At 37.4% G+C, this 17,488-nt stretch overlaps 1 protein-coding gene across 5 annotated transcripts in view; it reads right to left on the bottom strand.

The window, feature by feature from the left end:
• The window catches only part of LOC129358925 (protein furry homolog), a 44,201-nt gene that overhangs the window by 11,675 nt on the left and 15,038 nt on the right, over positions 1-17,488 (bottom strand). For 4 of the 5 annotated variants that reach the window (XM_055028186.1, XM_055028190.1, XM_055028188.1 and 1 more), the window contains exons 4-43: positions 17,198-17,337; positions 17,002-17,092; positions 16,818-16,897; positions 16,319-16,399; positions 15,586-15,754; positions 15,320-15,412; positions 14,863-14,961; positions 14,243-14,344; positions 13,960-14,063; positions 13,461-13,569; positions 13,275-13,361; positions 12,829-13,000; positions 12,408-12,540; positions 12,181-12,288; positions 11,595-11,850; positions 11,172-11,354; positions 10,976-11,062; positions 9,870-10,129; positions 9,599-9,788; positions 9,214-9,338; positions 8,730-8,787; positions 8,532-8,623; positions 8,227-8,399; positions 7,740-7,900; positions 7,457-7,567; positions 6,943-7,097; positions 6,710-6,812; positions 6,305-6,476; positions 5,264-5,520; positions 5,030-5,176; positions 4,767-4,935; positions 4,335-4,425; positions 4,148-4,230; positions 3,599-3,749; positions 3,366-3,469; positions 2,061-2,246; positions 1,346-1,544; positions 556-677; positions 277-464; positions 65-159 (exon numbers count right to left, since the gene is read on the bottom strand). In XM_055028186.1, the coding sequence (XP_054884161.1) occupies positions 65-159; positions 277-464; positions 556-677; positions 1,346-1,544; positions 2,061-2,246; positions 3,366-3,469; positions 3,599-3,749; positions 4,148-4,230; positions 4,335-4,425; positions 4,767-4,935; positions 5,030-5,176; positions 5,264-5,520; positions 6,305-6,476; positions 6,710-6,812; positions 6,943-7,097; positions 7,457-7,567; positions 7,740-7,900; positions 8,227-8,399; positions 8,532-8,623; positions 8,730-8,787; positions 9,214-9,338; positions 9,599-9,788; positions 9,870-10,129; positions 10,976-11,062; positions 11,172-11,354; positions 11,595-11,850; positions 12,181-12,288; positions 12,408-12,540; positions 12,829-13,000; positions 13,275-13,361; positions 13,461-13,569; positions 13,960-14,063; positions 14,243-14,344; positions 14,863-14,961; positions 15,320-15,412; positions 15,586-15,754; positions 16,319-16,399; positions 16,818-16,897; positions 17,002-17,092; positions 17,198-17,337 (5,486 nt within the window). The remainder of the gene's footprint in view (positions 1-64; positions 160-276; positions 465-555; positions 678-1,345; positions 1,545-2,060; positions 2,247-3,365; positions 3,470-3,598; positions 3,750-4,147; positions 4,231-4,334; positions 4,426-4,766; positions 4,936-5,029; positions 5,177-5,263; positions 5,521-6,304; positions 6,477-6,709; positions 6,813-6,942; positions 7,098-7,456; positions 7,568-7,739; positions 7,901-8,226; positions 8,400-8,531; positions 8,624-8,729; positions 8,788-9,213; positions 9,339-9,598; positions 9,789-9,869; positions 10,130-10,975; positions 11,063-11,171; positions 11,355-11,594; positions 11,851-12,180; positions 12,289-12,407; positions 12,541-12,828; positions 13,001-13,274; positions 13,362-13,460; positions 13,570-13,959; positions 14,064-14,242; positions 14,345-14,862; positions 14,962-15,319; positions 15,413-15,585; positions 15,755-16,318; positions 16,400-16,817; positions 16,898-17,001; positions 17,093-17,197; positions 17,338-17,488) is intronic. The other variant, XM_055028187.1, reaches the window with a different exon arrangement.

Below are 17,488 nucleotides of genomic sequence, written 5' to 3'. Positions count from 1 at the left end.
TAAACTGAGTGGATATTTAACAGAACACCAGTTGGAAACAAATTTGCTCAGAGGAAGCACAAACCTCGTAAAGAAAGCCATGAGATCATTGTTTTTCAGGCATTCCGCCAAGTTATCCACAACAGATTCCAAAGTTAGTAATACCTCCATAACATAGCCCTGAGAGGAACATACTCAAATCAGTTCTGAAGACCTTTTCCAAAGTCTTTTTTAGTGTATTTCAAAGTTTAAATATACCACAACACCTTACCACATACTTTTGATTCACATACTTACTTGGACTTCATCGCCGTGTTCACCGATGACTTCCACAAGCCTCGACAACAGGTCAGACACAGCGTGGGCAGAAATGGGCTGACGAAGAGCTCTAAACACCTGAAAGGAGCGGCCGGCATAGTGACGAGATGAGCTACACAGAGCCGTCTGCAGTGCCACTTCGCTGAGCTGCTGCTCCAAAAAGTAATCTGATCAGGAGAGAGAGCTTGAAGAGTAAATCAACTCCTGTAACTGCATGGGAAATGATTAATACTAAGTAAGTAAGTATACTCCAATTACCTGACTTGGACTCCTTAAAAACAGATACAACATGCCGCAGAAAGTTTGTCAGTTGTGCTGTGCTTTTTGAGACTTGGTTCTTTGGGGAAATGTCTTCATGACACCACAAAGGTCCATAAGGTCTTAAAAAACAAGATTTTGTTTTGTTACAATAAACCCACATTGGTACACCAGCCAGAAGAATTAAAATTCTTTCCTAGGTAAAATAAAAAATAAAAAGAAGTCAACTTTAAAATGGCTTTGTCTTTGTAATGGACTCAATAATTTTATGAAATTAAAAAGTGGTCTCATTCCTTCAGATAAAGGATTTGTAAATCATATAAATTGGACATGAAAAGCCTAGTCTTGAATATTTACCACATTTCAAGGATCAACTATTTTCTATTTTGTTACCCTTCAAAAAACATGTAATTTATTCTTCACAATAAGAAAATGATTGTGTCAATGCAAGTGGGTAGTAAAAGGTTGTGCACGTACATATTTTTATCTGAAGTCAACACAAAGTTATAAAACTTTAAAGAAAATTTAAACATAAAGCACTGTTTCTTGTGAATATTTAATAATTGTTATTTCAGCTGTGCCTTTTAATTTTCAGACCTGAAATGTTGCATCCGTTTACACATGCAGAACAAATTGCAATATAAAAGCACTACCACTAGGGGGAGCCCTACGTCCAGAAACATTCTGCAGGACATCAACGTCATTTCTAGGCATTATTTTACCACACTGTTGCTACAATACACAATTAGTGACTAAATTACAAGAACCAATAATTCATCAATATGGTCACCTTGTTATCAAAAACTCAATGAGCTTATTGCTCTTCTCATTCAATTTGCAGGAGCTCACAAACTCCTCTATCTCCTGTGTGATCTCCGGCAGGTTGCTGCTGCTGCTCCCCAGACTCAAACTGGACGATGTGGAGGAAGAGCTCAGCCCAGAGTCTGGCACCGGAGATGCCTGGCACTCCCGCAGGAAGTCACAGCCACCTAAACCCATAACAAAGGATCAAGTAGTTAATAGTTTGCTCTGTTTGAACAGAGTCTACCTCAGATCACCGAACTGCACTATTTAAAATAAACGCATTGTTATTTTGCAAAAAATCTGGAAAATAAATTAAACAAAGCTCCTTTGCAATATACAACCCGTCAGTCTTGACGATTTTCAAGAAAAATGATTAGGAGTTGAACCAATTGAAGTTTGAGCAGATGGCCCCAATTTAGACTGGAGGATAAAAATAGCAGAATGGAATGCTTTAATCAAGACCTTTGATGTCCTCAGTTCTCAGTATTGCTCTTGGCACAGTGTCCAAATAGTTTCTCCTCAAGATAAGAAACTTATCTATTGTCTTCGAGGAATGCAAGCCATCCCCTTCTGACTTTCAAGTTTATAGTAGCCAGACAGAAAAGCCACATGACAAATGCAAGCCTGCTTTTCCAAGAAGTGCGCTAATTCAGCCTTCCAGGAGAGTGTGAACAGCTCTGATAGCTGACAAACATGACTACCTGCAGGCGAATATTCCATCTGAAGGCTGGATGTGCAAGTGAGGGTCTTGAAGACATTGACTTCCCGCGTCTGCAGTAAAACTGATGCAACGGTCTGAAAGTTGTTGTTACAGAACAAGGTGATGAACAGGTGAAGGAGCAGACGTTTGCTGTGCTCAAAAACCTCAGGGCGATAATGATCCATGCCTGAAAACACAAAGATCAGATGAGCTGCTGCGCTGTTTGACACCATGTTACCAAACCATTCAAAACAGGTGAACTTTCACACATATTATCACATTACAGACTTGCAGAACAAAGTATTTTGACAGGACTTTATGTGGCAGAGCAACACAAAGTCATGCAGGCCTCAAATGCTTGGTGTGATACATTAGTGAACAAATACAAAGGCAGTTAGGGGATGTGGTTATGGAGAAGATCAAAACAAGGTTTAAATTAATAAACTATGTATTTATAGAGCACAAATTGAAAGATCAACTCATGACTTGAAACCTTATAAAACATTGTAATCCATGTAAACTGACTGTGCAGGTAAGGGAAGTCTTTATCAAAGAAGCAAAGAGGCCTATGATAACTTTACATGAGCTGCAGAATCCATAGGTAAATGGATAAAATATAAAACAATATGCTTGCAGTTTGGTACAAGCCATGAAGTGACATAGCAAACATGTGAAAAAAGACAGTGGACAGCGAGATAACATTTTTGCCTTCACACAAAATGCTGTGAGTGGAAGAAAACTAACACTGCACATCTCCTTTGAATGTGTGCATTCAAAGGTGTGCATTCAATCTGACTGAGCTTGAGCTAATTTAAAAACACAATAAGTCATATCATCAATAAAATCTAAATTAGAAGACAAGATCTGCTCGTACAGTAGAGTAAAGGGCCATCAAGTGAAGGAAAAGAAAAACTTAAAATCATTTTCAGGAAGACAAAAACTCAATATTTTGCAAAAATTGAGAGAAATAAGGTTTCAGACACACCCAAATAGACTTAGAGACGAAACTATAGGTATTTACAGAAACAAGTACTCAGGGATGCTGAATACAAAACCATAGTTTCAGATTTTCTTATATAGTTGATTAAAAAAACATGTATTCTTTTCCATTCACTTCAAACTTAGGTCCTACACTGTGTTGGTCCTTTCAGATATACAGTGAAATGAAATATGTCTGTCATTGTGATGTGACAAAATATAAAAAAGGTGAAGAATGTTTATATCTTTGTTTCTACAAGAAATTTTTTTTTATCCCAGATTGACACATGGAAGTAATTAAAAAAATACAATAGTATAGAGTCTTTACCCAAAAACAGAGCATGTAGGATTAAAGGAAGGTGCAACGCCCAGTCCTCTCTCACGCCGTGATCTACCACCAGCTCCGTCATGAAGATTACTGCAATATTACACCTAAAGTAATCACAAAATATAAGGAAACATGTTACATAATCTATTTCACATTTGTGACCAATTGTACAGTTTTATAGCTTCAAAAGAAACCTCAGCAAAGTGTTTAAACATGAGATTGAATCCTGTAACCTGTGCAGTGGTCCTCTGGGAGTGATGGTTTCAGGTAAAAAGTCCACCAGTGGAGCCCAGCATCCTCCATTAAGTGGCATGGGGAGTGGGTGGGGTTTGTTTGTTTCAATAACAAACGTAAGCCAATCCACATATGGCGGCAGCGGTTCATCTAAGTGGTCATAGGATATTACTTCAGCATTCATTCATGTTCAACATAATTCAACAAACATTTGTGTGGTTAACAATACATATAATATCAATGTCACAATATTTTTGTAAGAATCTGTTGCATTTTTTATTTCTTTTTGTTATTTATATAAGACCAAATTTAGTCACACAAGGTTGTTTTGGGACAGAAACCACAGAGCAGAGAACCTGGGCTTGGCTACTTGAATTTCATTGCAGAGAGTCACAGAAGCCTGAGGCCTTCTACACATTGCTCATCCATCCTCAGTGGCTCCATGCTGGCTTCGTTCTTGCTCTTTATGCCAGATTGTGTGTTTCTCACCAAACAAAAAATAACAAAGACATAATACAGTCAAGTTTTTAACACAGTGTCACCCATACTTTTTTCTTCATCATAAGATCCTCCTGAGCTGTTGCTGTAACGTGATTCCAGTCGGCTGTGTGCTCTCATTTTATGACCAAGCCTGAGACCAGAAAGACATATATATCTACAAAGATATCGACAAAAGTTCTCCAATGCCGCAATTATCTCTGATCACATGATTTAAGTCATCAGTGAACACTTTACCTCTCCTCGTTCTCCTTCATGGTCTTGATGTCATCTGTGTCGGGAAAGTTATCTTGGCAAGCTATAACAGTGTTGCTGCTTGATGTGGTTCCTGAAGAAAGTGCCATAAGTGGACATGTTTTATAACATGTTAAAGGAATTACAGCTACCACGCGTTTAACTCTGGGAATCTGTCCAAAGCAAGCAGTTTTCAATGACTGGCCACAAAATAGCTCCACTAAAGCAATTAAGCATGTCCGAGAATTTTCCCATCAGAAAGTACAACGATTTTCAGTTAGTGTAGATTCAATGAAGTGATATGATAGTATACATGGATATATATATATTTTTTACATTATATGTAATCTTTATGAATCTCAAAGATGCCATATAAACATTTAAAAAGGTTACATATAGAGGGGTTAAAAAAATGGTAAGAATAAAGAAAATGACCTGAAGCCACCACAGAAGCTTTGCTTGTGGCAGTGAAACGATAGAAAGGAGGGCTGTCACAGTGTTGCACCACAGGATTGACGGGATCTGTTTGTTGCAGCTCAAATAACAACTCCTCCATGGTTTGCATAGTGTTGTTTCGGCAAAGATAGATGACCACCTTTTTGATCTGGATAAATAGAGAAGGAACAATTCTTCAGAGAAATTGTGAAGTTAAAGGAAGACATTTTTCTGACATTTTCTAGCAGCCTTGAATGTCTTACATATGCGAGAAGGGTGGTGTCACTGCTGACACCACACAGGCTGATAATGAACTGCAGAGTGGTTCTCAGATTGTTGCTCCATTTCTCATTGCTGACTAAAGCATTCCAGGCATTTTCCATCTCTGGTCCAGGTAAATCATCTCCATACTAAGACAGAGATTAAAAAAACACAAAGCTGCATTCATTTCAGTTATATAGTTTACCATTCTACCGTGATATTATACAACATTTTACCTTGGCTGTCATGAACATGAGGTTATTGAGAACCATAGATGTGGCTTCTAACGATCCCCAGCCTGTGCCTTTTAAAAAGTGTAATGAATCTGTACTGGTCAGCTGACAGGAAGACTCAAAGCTGGGGTTTGACGGTGCAAAGACTGGGACCAGCAAGCCACTGTCCACTAGTTCAATGTTACCAAGCCAGGGAAGGAGGTAGGTTAGCATGATCTGCCTGCCATTGGAATGAGTGGTGGGGAACCTCTGGCTGACCTCTGTAAGAAAAGAACGCCAACAAAAACATCAGCATAACATCATTAGAAACTGCAGTGTTTGCACTTGGACAAATGAGAATGAAATATTCTTGATTTCGTCATAATGTTCATCTGTGAAGTTGTCCATTTAAACAGTAAAGAAACATTTTTTTCCCTCACAAATCTCTCTTATTCACACAATCTTGTCCAGCTCCAAGTATTCTCCATCAACATCCTCTTAACAGAGTCATAAATCACTCTCATCTTTTTGACTTTACTACTGCAGTGGACACTATCTCCAATAACATCCTAGAGTGAAGATAATCTTCCACTGTTATTACTGCCAACCCTACAATTGGCTTAAATCTTATTGCTCTGGCAACATAAATCATTTCCAATCACTACTGGTGTTCCTCAAGGGTGTGTACTCTGTCCACTTTTTTTTCTTCAATTGTCTCGGCAATAAGTTGTAATAATTTAATGTATTTTTATTGAAATAATAAAACCCAACACTATTTCATCTAACCTCAGTCCTGCCTGCTTTTTACTGTCTGTTAAATGTTGTTTACTTTAAAATTGTTAAATAAAACAGGGGTTCTCCTAATTGGTACAAAGTCACCAACACACCCTCCAGCACACTCATGTCTACCTTCTTATTGCCCTTTTGATTTATTAATTTCGTGCTTCTTTGTTATACTTTGTGACCATAGGCAGCTCTAGTGTCTTAATAGGCATTTAGATATCATCACCGTCACCATCATCATTATTAGTCACCTATGTATCCTCTAAATACAACACCCCTTACCTGAAAACAAGGGGAGCGTGAGTTCTGGGTACATCCTGGCTAGCTGAGTAGAGAGTTGTGGGAGTGAGACACTGTATAGGGGAGGCAAAGGACCATGGGTGCCATACAGAATGTTGCTTGGCTTCAGCTCTGCTGTCTTCTTAGAGTACATGAATAACTTGTCTTCAAGTATCTGTTTGAAATTAAAAAAAATCAAGAAGGATGTTATACATCATTTGCCTTACTTTTAGGCATGTGTTTTAGATCACTAGCAATTATTTGTAGTTTGACTTGTTCCACAAAAATAACAGTTGTAGAAACAACATCAAAACGATTCAAAACATTGACTGCTGTTGTAAAATGAATAGCCATACATTTTTTCTGTGAAAAGTGGAAATTTAACAAGAAACTTTTGTTTTTTCTTACCTGTATTAGCTGCATTGAAATCTCATAGAGTTCTCTGTTGGTGCTAGATGCTTTAAACAGCACAAGATTCAGCAGTGTAACAATGTCACATGGGTAGTTTTTACTGGTAAAGAAAAAGAGAAGAGACAAAAAAAATTTATTGTAAAGAAAATATTTTTGATTTTCAATTATTTTCATTCCGTAGAATTGAAAAAAATCAATCCAAACAGTCGACAGCTTAAGATTGTTTATACCTGCTGGAAAAGACTGTAGCAATGGCTTTAAAGCAACCAGAGGCGAGCTGGTGGGAACCAGTGTAGCACCGATCCACAGCCCAATTGAACAGGTTGACCTGGTCGGCATTTAGCTCCAAAAGCAAGATGACAACTTCACAACCAAGCTGATGGACCTGAACACAAGGCAGACAGAAGACTGGTTTACATGATTTACAAAATTATCTGATTTACTTTGTTTAGACTTTGTTTAGTATGACTTATATAAGAATTTAGTGAATGATTATATCAGTTTTGCAACACAAAATTACTATTTACTATTAGCAAGATCTCTTGCTAACCTTTTGCTCAAGCTACACAGCTCAATTTATGAAGACGGGTGGAAAAAATAAACAACATCAGACAAGCAAAAGAATAATTTGCTTCTTGTAAGAATAAGCAGAACTGCCCTTTTGAAAAGCAAGATACAGCATGCCATCAGGTCAGCCTGCTCTTTGTTTAAATGCACCACAGTGGTAAAGCATTGGCTACAGACCCGCTGATCCTGGCAGGCCAGTATATTATCCAGCCACTTATAGAGGTATCCATCTTGAGAAAGGCCAACATTATCAAAGACAGGTCCACAGCACAGCACAGCAGACATGGCCTGGAGAAATAAACACAATCATGACAAGTTGCTTAACTTTTAATCGTCCTGATTTTTCTGATCGCAAATTGTCATAATAATTACTTTTAAAATTATTTTTCTTTATTGAATGTTAAATAGTTATTGGGCTGAACACCAGGCAAGACAGGATGATATTTCAGACACTTTTTACCTTTAGAGCACAATACTGATATCTTGTTATTTGATGATTCCTGTCACTGTATCGGTCCAGGGGGGTGAACATGATGCTGAAGGGACCTGCCCATTGGCTGAACAGGATAAAGAGGTGATGCCGAAGGCTCTGCTGTGGAAAAAGGAATCTCCTTTGGTGCACTAGGGAGGGAAAAAAAACAGGTTGTTGTAGGTAAGGGCATTAAGAAAGTGCAGTGTCAAGAAACCTATCCATGCATCATAATAAACTGCTGCAGAAGGACTTTGCATAAAAGCAAAATGTCAACATGCTTCAACAAGCCATTAGCAGGCCTTTGGAGACTTAAATACTAGGCAACCCATCAGTCATCACCTGCTTTTGCATCTTCTATTTTTAAGCTGAACTATCTTTGGAAAAACTCCCAGCAGACACACCGAGTCAAGTATAGTGCTAAACATACTTTTGGCCCTTTTGTAAAGGGGTAGTTTGCAAGAAGGTTCGGGGGTACCTGGAACACATTGGATGAAGTTGGCCACCATCGCACTAAAGTGAGCTCGAATGTCCTTAAGGATCTCAGTCTCTTTGTCATTTTCAGTTTCAAGAAGCATCCGGGTTAAATCAACATATTCCAGGAACAAAGCACCGAGGGCAAGGGTGTCTCGTTCCAGAGCACCATTTGTACTGCAGGATGACAGAAAGAACAGATACATGCTCAATGAGACCAAATTTCAAGTCATTTAATTTTATTTATCTTTAGTTCTTGTAAGTGTAACTCTATTTCAAAAACAAGTTTCAACTGTATCAGTGACGAACCTGTCACTGATGACACCAGCATCAGCCAAAAGCTCAAAGATGCGAAGCAACTGCAATCGCAGCAGGTCCCGTCGCTCACGGCGCTTCTTGTTCTGCCAACGATCATGTATACATAACTTAAACAATGAGGATTCTTTAAAACACAAAAGCTCTTTGGTGAGGACCATGAACACGTGTTAAGCATCATAAGCAACAAACCTCAGGTCTTCTTTCCAATGCCTCTTTCATGAGGGGATGTAACTCCTCCACAAGCTCCCTGTGTGCAGAAAGTGCAATCATTAATAATCTATTTTTACTTTTTTCCCTGAAAGGGATTTGAGCAGCAGAACATGAGCTCTAGCAAACAATGTGAATAGAAATTTAAGTGGTTATGAGACCTCATTCAGGTATAATCCTGTGTTTGTCTCCACATTAAATCCATACAAAAATTTAGGTCAGTGAAAATCTTAATTAAAAAGTGGACCTACATTCCATTTAATCAGTTTAGTCATAAACCTGCAGCACAAAATAAAAAAAAAAATACAAAAAAAAAAAAAAAAAGTCACTAAAGCTCATGATAAAATTAAGGATGGGACAAAAAGTCATTTAGTGCCCCAAAATATTAAATGCCCCATATGGTATTAAATGTTTAAAATGTATGGTTGTAATTGTTCAGGAAATAAAATGTTAAACATAGATCTACCTGAATACTAATAAATTAGTCCGTCCAAATCCAAGAACTAATGACTCTGTCAACTCGATGCTCTCTGTTCTCATCAGTGGGACCAGCTGTTTTAGAAGCCAAGCCACAGATGGGCTTCCAATAACCTGGAACAACAAAACAGACATTGTTCGGTCGGACAAATAAAATCTGTCGTGCAGCTTGAGCAGCACTAATTAGTCAGAGCAACTCTGAGATAAAAATACAGTTAAGAAAACACTGGTTTCCTGTTTCACTCATGTGAAATAACTGCTGTGTAATTCAATGCAATGAGTGTGAATGTCAACAGGCTCGATGTAAACACCTGATCCTTTTGACTCTGGGCACTGAGGGAATTATTAAGGCACAATGACGAAGAGACAACTACCTTGTTTTCATGACTGACGGTGCTATCAGGTGTGGAAGTTGTGATCTCAGGTGTCGACGCTCTCAGATGGCCTGGGCTCATGATACTGGGCTTGGCCACCCCAAAGCAAAGGATCAGGTAATTTCTCCATAATGTTACGTAGCTCTCCCCACTACCAGATGTGCCAGTCTTCTTTGCATTTACTGGACTGCTGGTAAAACCATGACACTGTTAGGAATATATTTAAAAACATGTACTTTGTGAATTTACAGTCGATTCTGAGGACACTTACTTCGGGTCCACCAGGGGCATGAGCATCTGCAGTCGAGTGAAGGCGTACGGCCAGGCATAGCTGAGAGCTGTGGGACAGAACTTTGGAAGGTTGTCCTGCCGAAGGAGGCAGAACACACACAGCACCCAGGGGTCCTTCACAGACTGGGCGAAGAGCCACACGTGAGAGGGGCTCATGATGTCATACTGACTGTTGACAAGTGCCGCATTCCACTCCACGAGCCACTGAAGATCCACATGGTGGCCAGCTGGCAACGCAGCCTGCAACAAACCAGTGATACAGCAGGGGCAAAGGTCAGGGGTAATGAGCAAAATAGATTTGAAACAAGAATGCATTGCTGATGATGTGGAGACGATCAAGCAACAGCTACTTGACTTCAGGTGTTTGGTTTGTATGTCCAACAAAAACATACTGATTAATACAGATAAATGATTTAAGTGTTTTTAAAGAACTATATTTTCATACTCAACTTCCAATATGTATTATTTTACAATGTAAACAGGTTATTTTAACACAGATGCATTGTGAAATTCACATTTGTTGTAAATACACTGAGAAATCAGTGGGGGACTGGGATAAAATGTTTTAAAATTGATTGGATTGTTTCTGTTTTTGTCCATCACTAAAATATCTGTTCCCAGGAAATTTGAGGCATAAGACAATATAGGTTAAAATTTGTTTAAAATGTATGTCACTGTTCATCCAAACAAATTTTCAGCTCTAATCATATATGGATTTTGACATAAGTTAGCGAGTGACAGAAGTTACTCTGGCTTTTCAATGTACCAAAAAAAGTGCCCTCAAAATTAACACGATTCAATAACTTAAATTTGACTAGAATCTGAAGAAGAATATTTAAGAAAATATAAAGAAAAATAAAACATGCTATACAGTTCACAAACTATTTTATCCTTTTTGAACCAGTTCCATTCTAGTCCCCAACCTAAGTGTGTTTAGGAGTAATTTGTTTGCTGAGAAACCTGAGATCTGACTTAACTCTCCAATTATCAAATAGCTTGTTTTCAACCTAGCTTACTGGTTTGCAAACAACTCACATAAAATTAAGACAGTAAATAGAATCTACAATAGGTATAGAAGGAACTTACTGCATCAGAGACAGCTACGTTGATAAAACTCTCCATGATAACAGGGCTGAGCTGATCCATGATCTCTATCATTGGTTTTTCATCATCCTGCAGTTTACAAAACAAAAAAATGCAAAATCCCAACATCAATCATTCAATTCAACTACATTTTACACTTTACTACTTTTTACATGGTTTTGGTGTATCTTTGATTTACCTCTGTCTGTCCTATTGTCAAGTAAAGACTCCGTATCTCTTTGAGTACAGTGATAGCGAGTCTGCGGGTGCTCAGCTGGCAAGAGCAGAGCAGCACGAGTGCTAGCCCCTCCACAGCGTGCAGCACAGTGGAGTGAGAAGCTCTGTCTGCAGGCATCTTATGACCCGAGCAAGAATTCAGCAGCTGTGAAAATTGAAACAACTGTCAAATTTCTATATCTAATAACGAACAAAAAACAAAAAAGAAATCAATTAAAATTGACTTTAATCACATTAAATCAATTTTAATGTGATTTAAATTGATTTAAATTACGTTAAATCGCATTTAAATGATCTGCAGCAGGTGTATCCTGGAGCATCAGCCTCAGGCAGAGAGGACAGCCCATTTGCTAAATGCATAATATGTGTAGAAATTCCAGCTCACCTCGACACCATGCAGCTTAGCGAAGTCTTGGCTCTTTCCAGAAGATGCCAGGGTTATTCTCCACTGTGTAAGTAGCTGCAGTAGTAATCTGAGGGACGTATCTAACAACCCTTGGTGGGTGTCTTGAACTTCACGCAACAAGAAGTTGGTGAATCCAAACAAAACATCGTCACGCCAGTCAGAGAAATCCACCAGCAGACTTTGCAGGGAGTTCTGGGCTATGAGGCGAAGCTCATCATCCATGTGGATCGTCAACCTGGCAAACCAGGCAAAATCCAGAAGTTCTCATGTAGAAAGTTTAAGTCTTATGTCTTAAACTTGCAAAAGTGCAGAAATTCAACAGGAAAATTCTGGGATTTACAAGTCTAGACACTAATTGATGCGAAAGAACTAAAATGTTTTGCATTTTTTTTACAGGACTACATTACTTTGGGATATTTTTGACTTTCCCCTCCAGGCATCTTTTAAAATCACCCACAGGCATAAAGATATTAATTGTGCATTTAACATTAGATAATGCTGTTATTAAAATCAAGATGAGCTAAATATAATTTTTCTCCACACAGATGTGTATCCTCTGACTCACCGTGAGAGGAGGTCGATGAGTTCAGGTTTGGACATCCCATCAGGAAGGATGCGAGGAATGGCAGCAACACATGTCCTAAACAAGTCTATCTTTGGCTTTCTTTCACCCCTGGAAAATCACATTTCAAAAACCATCTAACTTTAATTTTGCTTTGTTGTCAAACTGATCAATTACTGTGATACTAAAAAAAGCAAAGTAAGTGATTGTGGACAAATAGTTTTTCTCACGTGATCATGTCCTCAGGCTCTTTATTCAACATCTGAGCATTTGTCATCATCATGCAGCGTCCCACCTCCTTATCAAGGTGTCTTAGGATACTGTCAATCGCTTTCCGCACATGAACATAATATTGGGACATCCCTAAAGAAGAAGAGGGCAAGTTAGAAGGAATTGATCACAGAAGAAGCCATTACTCTAAGAATAAAAAATAATAATAATCTCAAATTGATACATACTCTGAAAAAAAATGCTAAAAGATATTTTATTATGTCAGCTGTATAATATTTTTCTTCTCGGGAATAAAATAAAACAAGAAATCAAAAACCAGATATATTGACAAACATAATGCTACATTAACTATGCACATTTCCCGTCGGTATGAATATAAAAACATTTTTAATATTTCTGATTGTGGTTTGTCTCTCTCACCGATGACTTTGGCCTCCTCATCGGTCAGCGTTTTGCTCAGGTATATCTTCTTCACTCGGAGTGTGTTCCCACTGGGCAAAGAGCAACCGGTATTCGGCATTGGAGGTTCTCCATCCTTCTGCTGCAGTTTGTCAGCTATCACCAAGAACGCTCTCAGACCAATGTTCATTCTCTGAACAAAACAGAAGATGTTAATAATTTTTTAACACAACATTATCAGTCCTGGAGAATTCTAGTGAAAGAAATAAAAGGAAAAATTGCAATCATTTCTACATGGATTTTATGTTTAGCAATATAAATCCACTTTCTAAAGGTGTAAATATAAATTCAAAATAGAAGAAAGAAAGTGTAGCTTTAAATAATACTTTAATAGGATACATTTTGCATCAATATTGTCAGATATTTTTTTATTGAAAACTGTCTCAGTGATAAAGTAGATGACGTACCTCAGGATTAAGACTGAAGGCTTTTGCAGGCTTTCCAACACAGAGAAGGTCAAAAATGATTTCCTTCATGGCAAAATCTAATCTTTCCTGCAGGAAAATTGGAGAAATTTGTTTATTTCACAGATCCTAACCTGAGTGTCAATCACAGTAGCATCTACTGAGAGAATCATAGCATATTGCATTTACCTGTGCAATAAACTGAATGATTTTGACGAATATATTGAGGGGCATGTCTCTCGGCATCACACTGCGAGAGCCTTTAGGGAAAAGCGTCGTTATGATGGTGCTCAGACGACTGTGAAGACACACAAACATTGTTTTAGAATAATGGGGTTAAAAAAATGCACTTTCAAGATATGTTTTACACCTTTTAACCACAAAAAAAAAAAAAACTCTTACATTTTCTGTCCTGCAAAAGTATTCCAATACCTTGAACTATTTCAGAAACATTATAAAGTGGAAAGAAGAGAATGCATGATTTCCTTTTTAAATGTTAAATAAAAATCTGAAAAGAGTGTAATGCAGAAGTTATTTGCAATATGATGCTTTCTTGAGTTATGAATACTTTTGTAAAGACACAATAAATGCAAATAAAAAATATGGCATCATCTAGGCATGCTAATTTAGTGCTGAGGCATAAAATTATTGTAAACTACCAGCAATAAAGCAGGGTAAATAGATTTACCCTTGGGTTGCTGTGTTGCTTTCACACTTTATTCTGATCATGTAAACCCACAGCAGGCGATACAGGGACTCCAGAGCAACACGAGCCATTTTAGGATCTCTACTCTGTAAGATGGAAAAAGAAAGTTTCTGTAAAACCTGAACAAAAACTAACAGTACTTCACATTTACAGATAATCAAAAATACCTTCTGCAGTCATACTGTCATTTAAAGTATCCAATTACATAAAAAATTTAACAAAAAAAAACATCTAGTAAAGCACTGTAATCTGGTTTACATGTTACCTTGAGATTTGAAAGACAGTTGTTGAGGAAGACATGCCATCTGTTGAGGAAGAACTGCTTCTGACTCACACACAGCAGACAGGTCACAAGTGGATAAAAGGCCTGGGAAAATGAAAGCAAAAGTTTAACTACTTAGATGTTCTGCAATATTCAGGCATTATGAACATTGCAGAAACAAATCTAGGAAACGCTCTCCAAACTGCATTTTAAAATTTGATTTCTCACGAAGACATGATGAGGTTTTCTTCTGTTAAGCTACTTATTGGTACTTCATAACATGTGTTGTTTGCAAACGCTGCCTCCAGAGAATGTAGATTTACATTTTTATTGGGGATCCTTTTGTTCCCTTTCTGCATGAAGTTGTGAGTTTTATTCATAGCCCATAAAAGGCTATGAATAAAACTTAAAGGCCCATAGAGCCCTGCTTTCAGGCTTCTTTTGATAATCTGACTGCTCTTATAAATTATTTGTAGTTTGGACACTAACTGTAATAAGTTTACATAACGCGATCTTGAAGCTTTGCTGCAAGCGTCTCTGTCACCATGCAACAGAAGAAAACCAAAAACATCAAAAAACAAACAAAACCAACAATCACAGTCTGTTTCTGCTCCATAACTAACCAGTGAGTGCTTCTTTCTTGATGACAGATCCAGAGTTGTGTCGTACAGGCTGTCCACAAAGTTCCTCAGGCAGGGTACATTCACTTCGTTCTTCACAGCCTAGAGCAAGATCACGATTAAGGTTAAAACATTGAGATTTCGGCACAAAATAGATCAGAAACATAGAGAAGCATTGCTCATGTCAACATAATCAATTTAGTGGTATAATCTTATATTCAGCATATCGTTTTTATTTGTTTAACAAAGCCTCATTAAGAAATGAGATATCCGTTTTATGAATATCACATTTGATAATATTTTAAGTTTATTTGGCACAGAGTAAATGTATTAAAAATATTTCAGAATATGCTCTTGCTGCAAAAAAAAAATACATTTTATGGTGCTTTTCAAATATTTGAGTTCTTGGCTGAACATTATTGGATAATAAATGCATCATTTATTGGATGAAGAAACTTACCGCAGCAACAGGCACCAGGATCTCAACAAAAACACCAGCCAGAGCGTGCTTAATGTCCTTATCCTTGACTTCTAGAAAATACTGGGCGCACTCCTGCAAACAAGTGTGTAACAGTTTGCAGAAATATGAGTTTTGAAAAAATGTCTTCTCTATTCATTACCTTAAAGATATTAAAAGACTACAATGTGTAATATCAACACACAACAAGTAAGCAGTAAAGAGAGCCAACTTTCACTGACGTTTTCAGACTGTAAAGTTTGTTGTACCTGCATAAATTGAAAAGAAGCTTCAAAGTCTTCAACTGGATACATCTTCACTCGGAAAAACTTGACCCCCATGATGAGGCTGATGGTGCTCTGAACGACATATGGATTTTGCTCTTTCTGTCTCAGCTCCTTCAGTTCAGTCATGAACTTCTTCTTTACCGCAGGAAACCTGTAAATATGTATGTTTTTATGAACTTATATAAAAAGAAGCCTGAATTGCTATTAAGAAAGTAAAGCTGACAGTTGTGGCAAAAATGAAACGTGACAAGGTTTAAGAAGGACACCGATGAAAACATGTTTCTTCCATCAATATATAGTTAATATATTTGAGGCCCAGGGCAAATTTCTCATCTAATATTTAGATGAGAAGTGTTAGATACTCTCAATCTAAAATTGATTAAAAATGTGTACAGGACATCTCAAGATATTTAATCAAAATCAGTACAAATTTACAGTAAAATCTTTTATCAGAAAAAATTTCTAAAAGTCCTGAAAAAAATCTACATATTAAATTAAGCAAAGCATAGTTTGAAATGAGGCCTGCAGCTCATATGTCTGCTTTAAGGATTTCCTCCCTGCTGCAACGATCCTGAAAGTTCAAATAAGCACAATATTTTCCAGTACTAGTTTGGCATTAAATACCTATCTTAAAGTGCCTTCCAAACTCATAAAACCGATTATTTTTTTCAGAAAATACTCACACAACAACTTGTATACATAAAATCATGCTTACTTTGACTGAGCCAACAGTCCAATGACTTCAGCATAGAGGTCTGCTACAGTGTGCATGTTGCCAGTGTTTGGACCATGATATCTGTTGGAGAAAAATTGCCACAGTAAGAAGACTAATGATTTAGAAAGACCATTTTGTAAAAGTATTCATACCCATTGAACTTTCTTGTAATTTTTCATGTTACACCAACATTTTATGTCTTTTATTTTATGCCATAAGTCAACAAAAAGTAGACCGTGACTAAGTTGTGGAATCTCAAAAAATCCAGAAAGTGTGGCACGTCTAAATGATACCCGTAAATCTGGGGCGACTTTGCTATATTGCTTAGTAATAATATAAAAATTTATTATTACTGCAAAAATATAAAATCCCTATGAAAAAACATGCAAGCTTGTGACAAAATATAAAATAGTTTCAAATATTTGACATTTATAAACATTGTAGACCTGAAAAAATAAATAGATAAAATCAAGTTGCAGTAGAAGTGATTAGATCTTACCCCTCTTTGTATTTAAAGTGCTTAAAGGCTAAGTTAATGACTTCCTTGACCAAACCGTCGAGGGCAGGGTAGAGCGGCATCTATTTGAAACAACAGAAAGAGGGTGAAAGTTTTAGACTTCTAAATAATAATAGAAAAATGGCAAAAGTAGTTGTTGTGAGACAAAGGTTGAAACAAAAGTCACCTGTTTTAAAACTTCTATAAGTACAAGAGAGAAGATGAAGTCAATGGCCAAATCTCTCCTTTCAAGTAGATAATCTCTCTGTTGCTCATCACTGTTGGGCAGAAACATGTTATAATCATAAAAAAAAAAGAAAAACTGATGCTTCTTTACAATTGGAATCATTAATGGCTAAGCTAATCTGTTTTAATGTTCTCACTTTTTGGACTTTGTGTTGGCTCTTGGTCGGTATTCGTGCAGCTCTTCCTCGAGTCCGTTCTGTCTTTTGTACCAGTCAAACAAAGTGCGCAGGATGGAGGGAAGACTATACTCAGCCAGTGAGCTCATGGCGCTTATCAACTAGAGGAACCAGACATAGATGGTGCAAATGCACATTACTGTTTAGCAGTTAACATACCAAAGCAGGAGATAGCAATCAGTGCTTCCTTTGTTTATTTGTGCAGCAATTTCACCTAAAGCTCCACCACACATCACAGATTTATTTGCATCT

Source organism: Poeciliopsis prolifica, unplaced genomic scaffold (genome assembly GCF_027474105.1).
Source record: "Poeciliopsis prolifica strain line A6 unplaced genomic scaffold, Auburn_PproV2 SCAFFOLD004, whole genome shotgun sequence".
NCBI lineage: Eukaryota > Metazoa > Chordata > Actinopteri > Cyprinodontiformes > Poeciliidae > Poeciliopsis > Poeciliopsis prolifica.
Note: the sequence above shows the minus strand (reverse complement) of the source record. Positions and strands in the feature narration are given on the sequence as shown.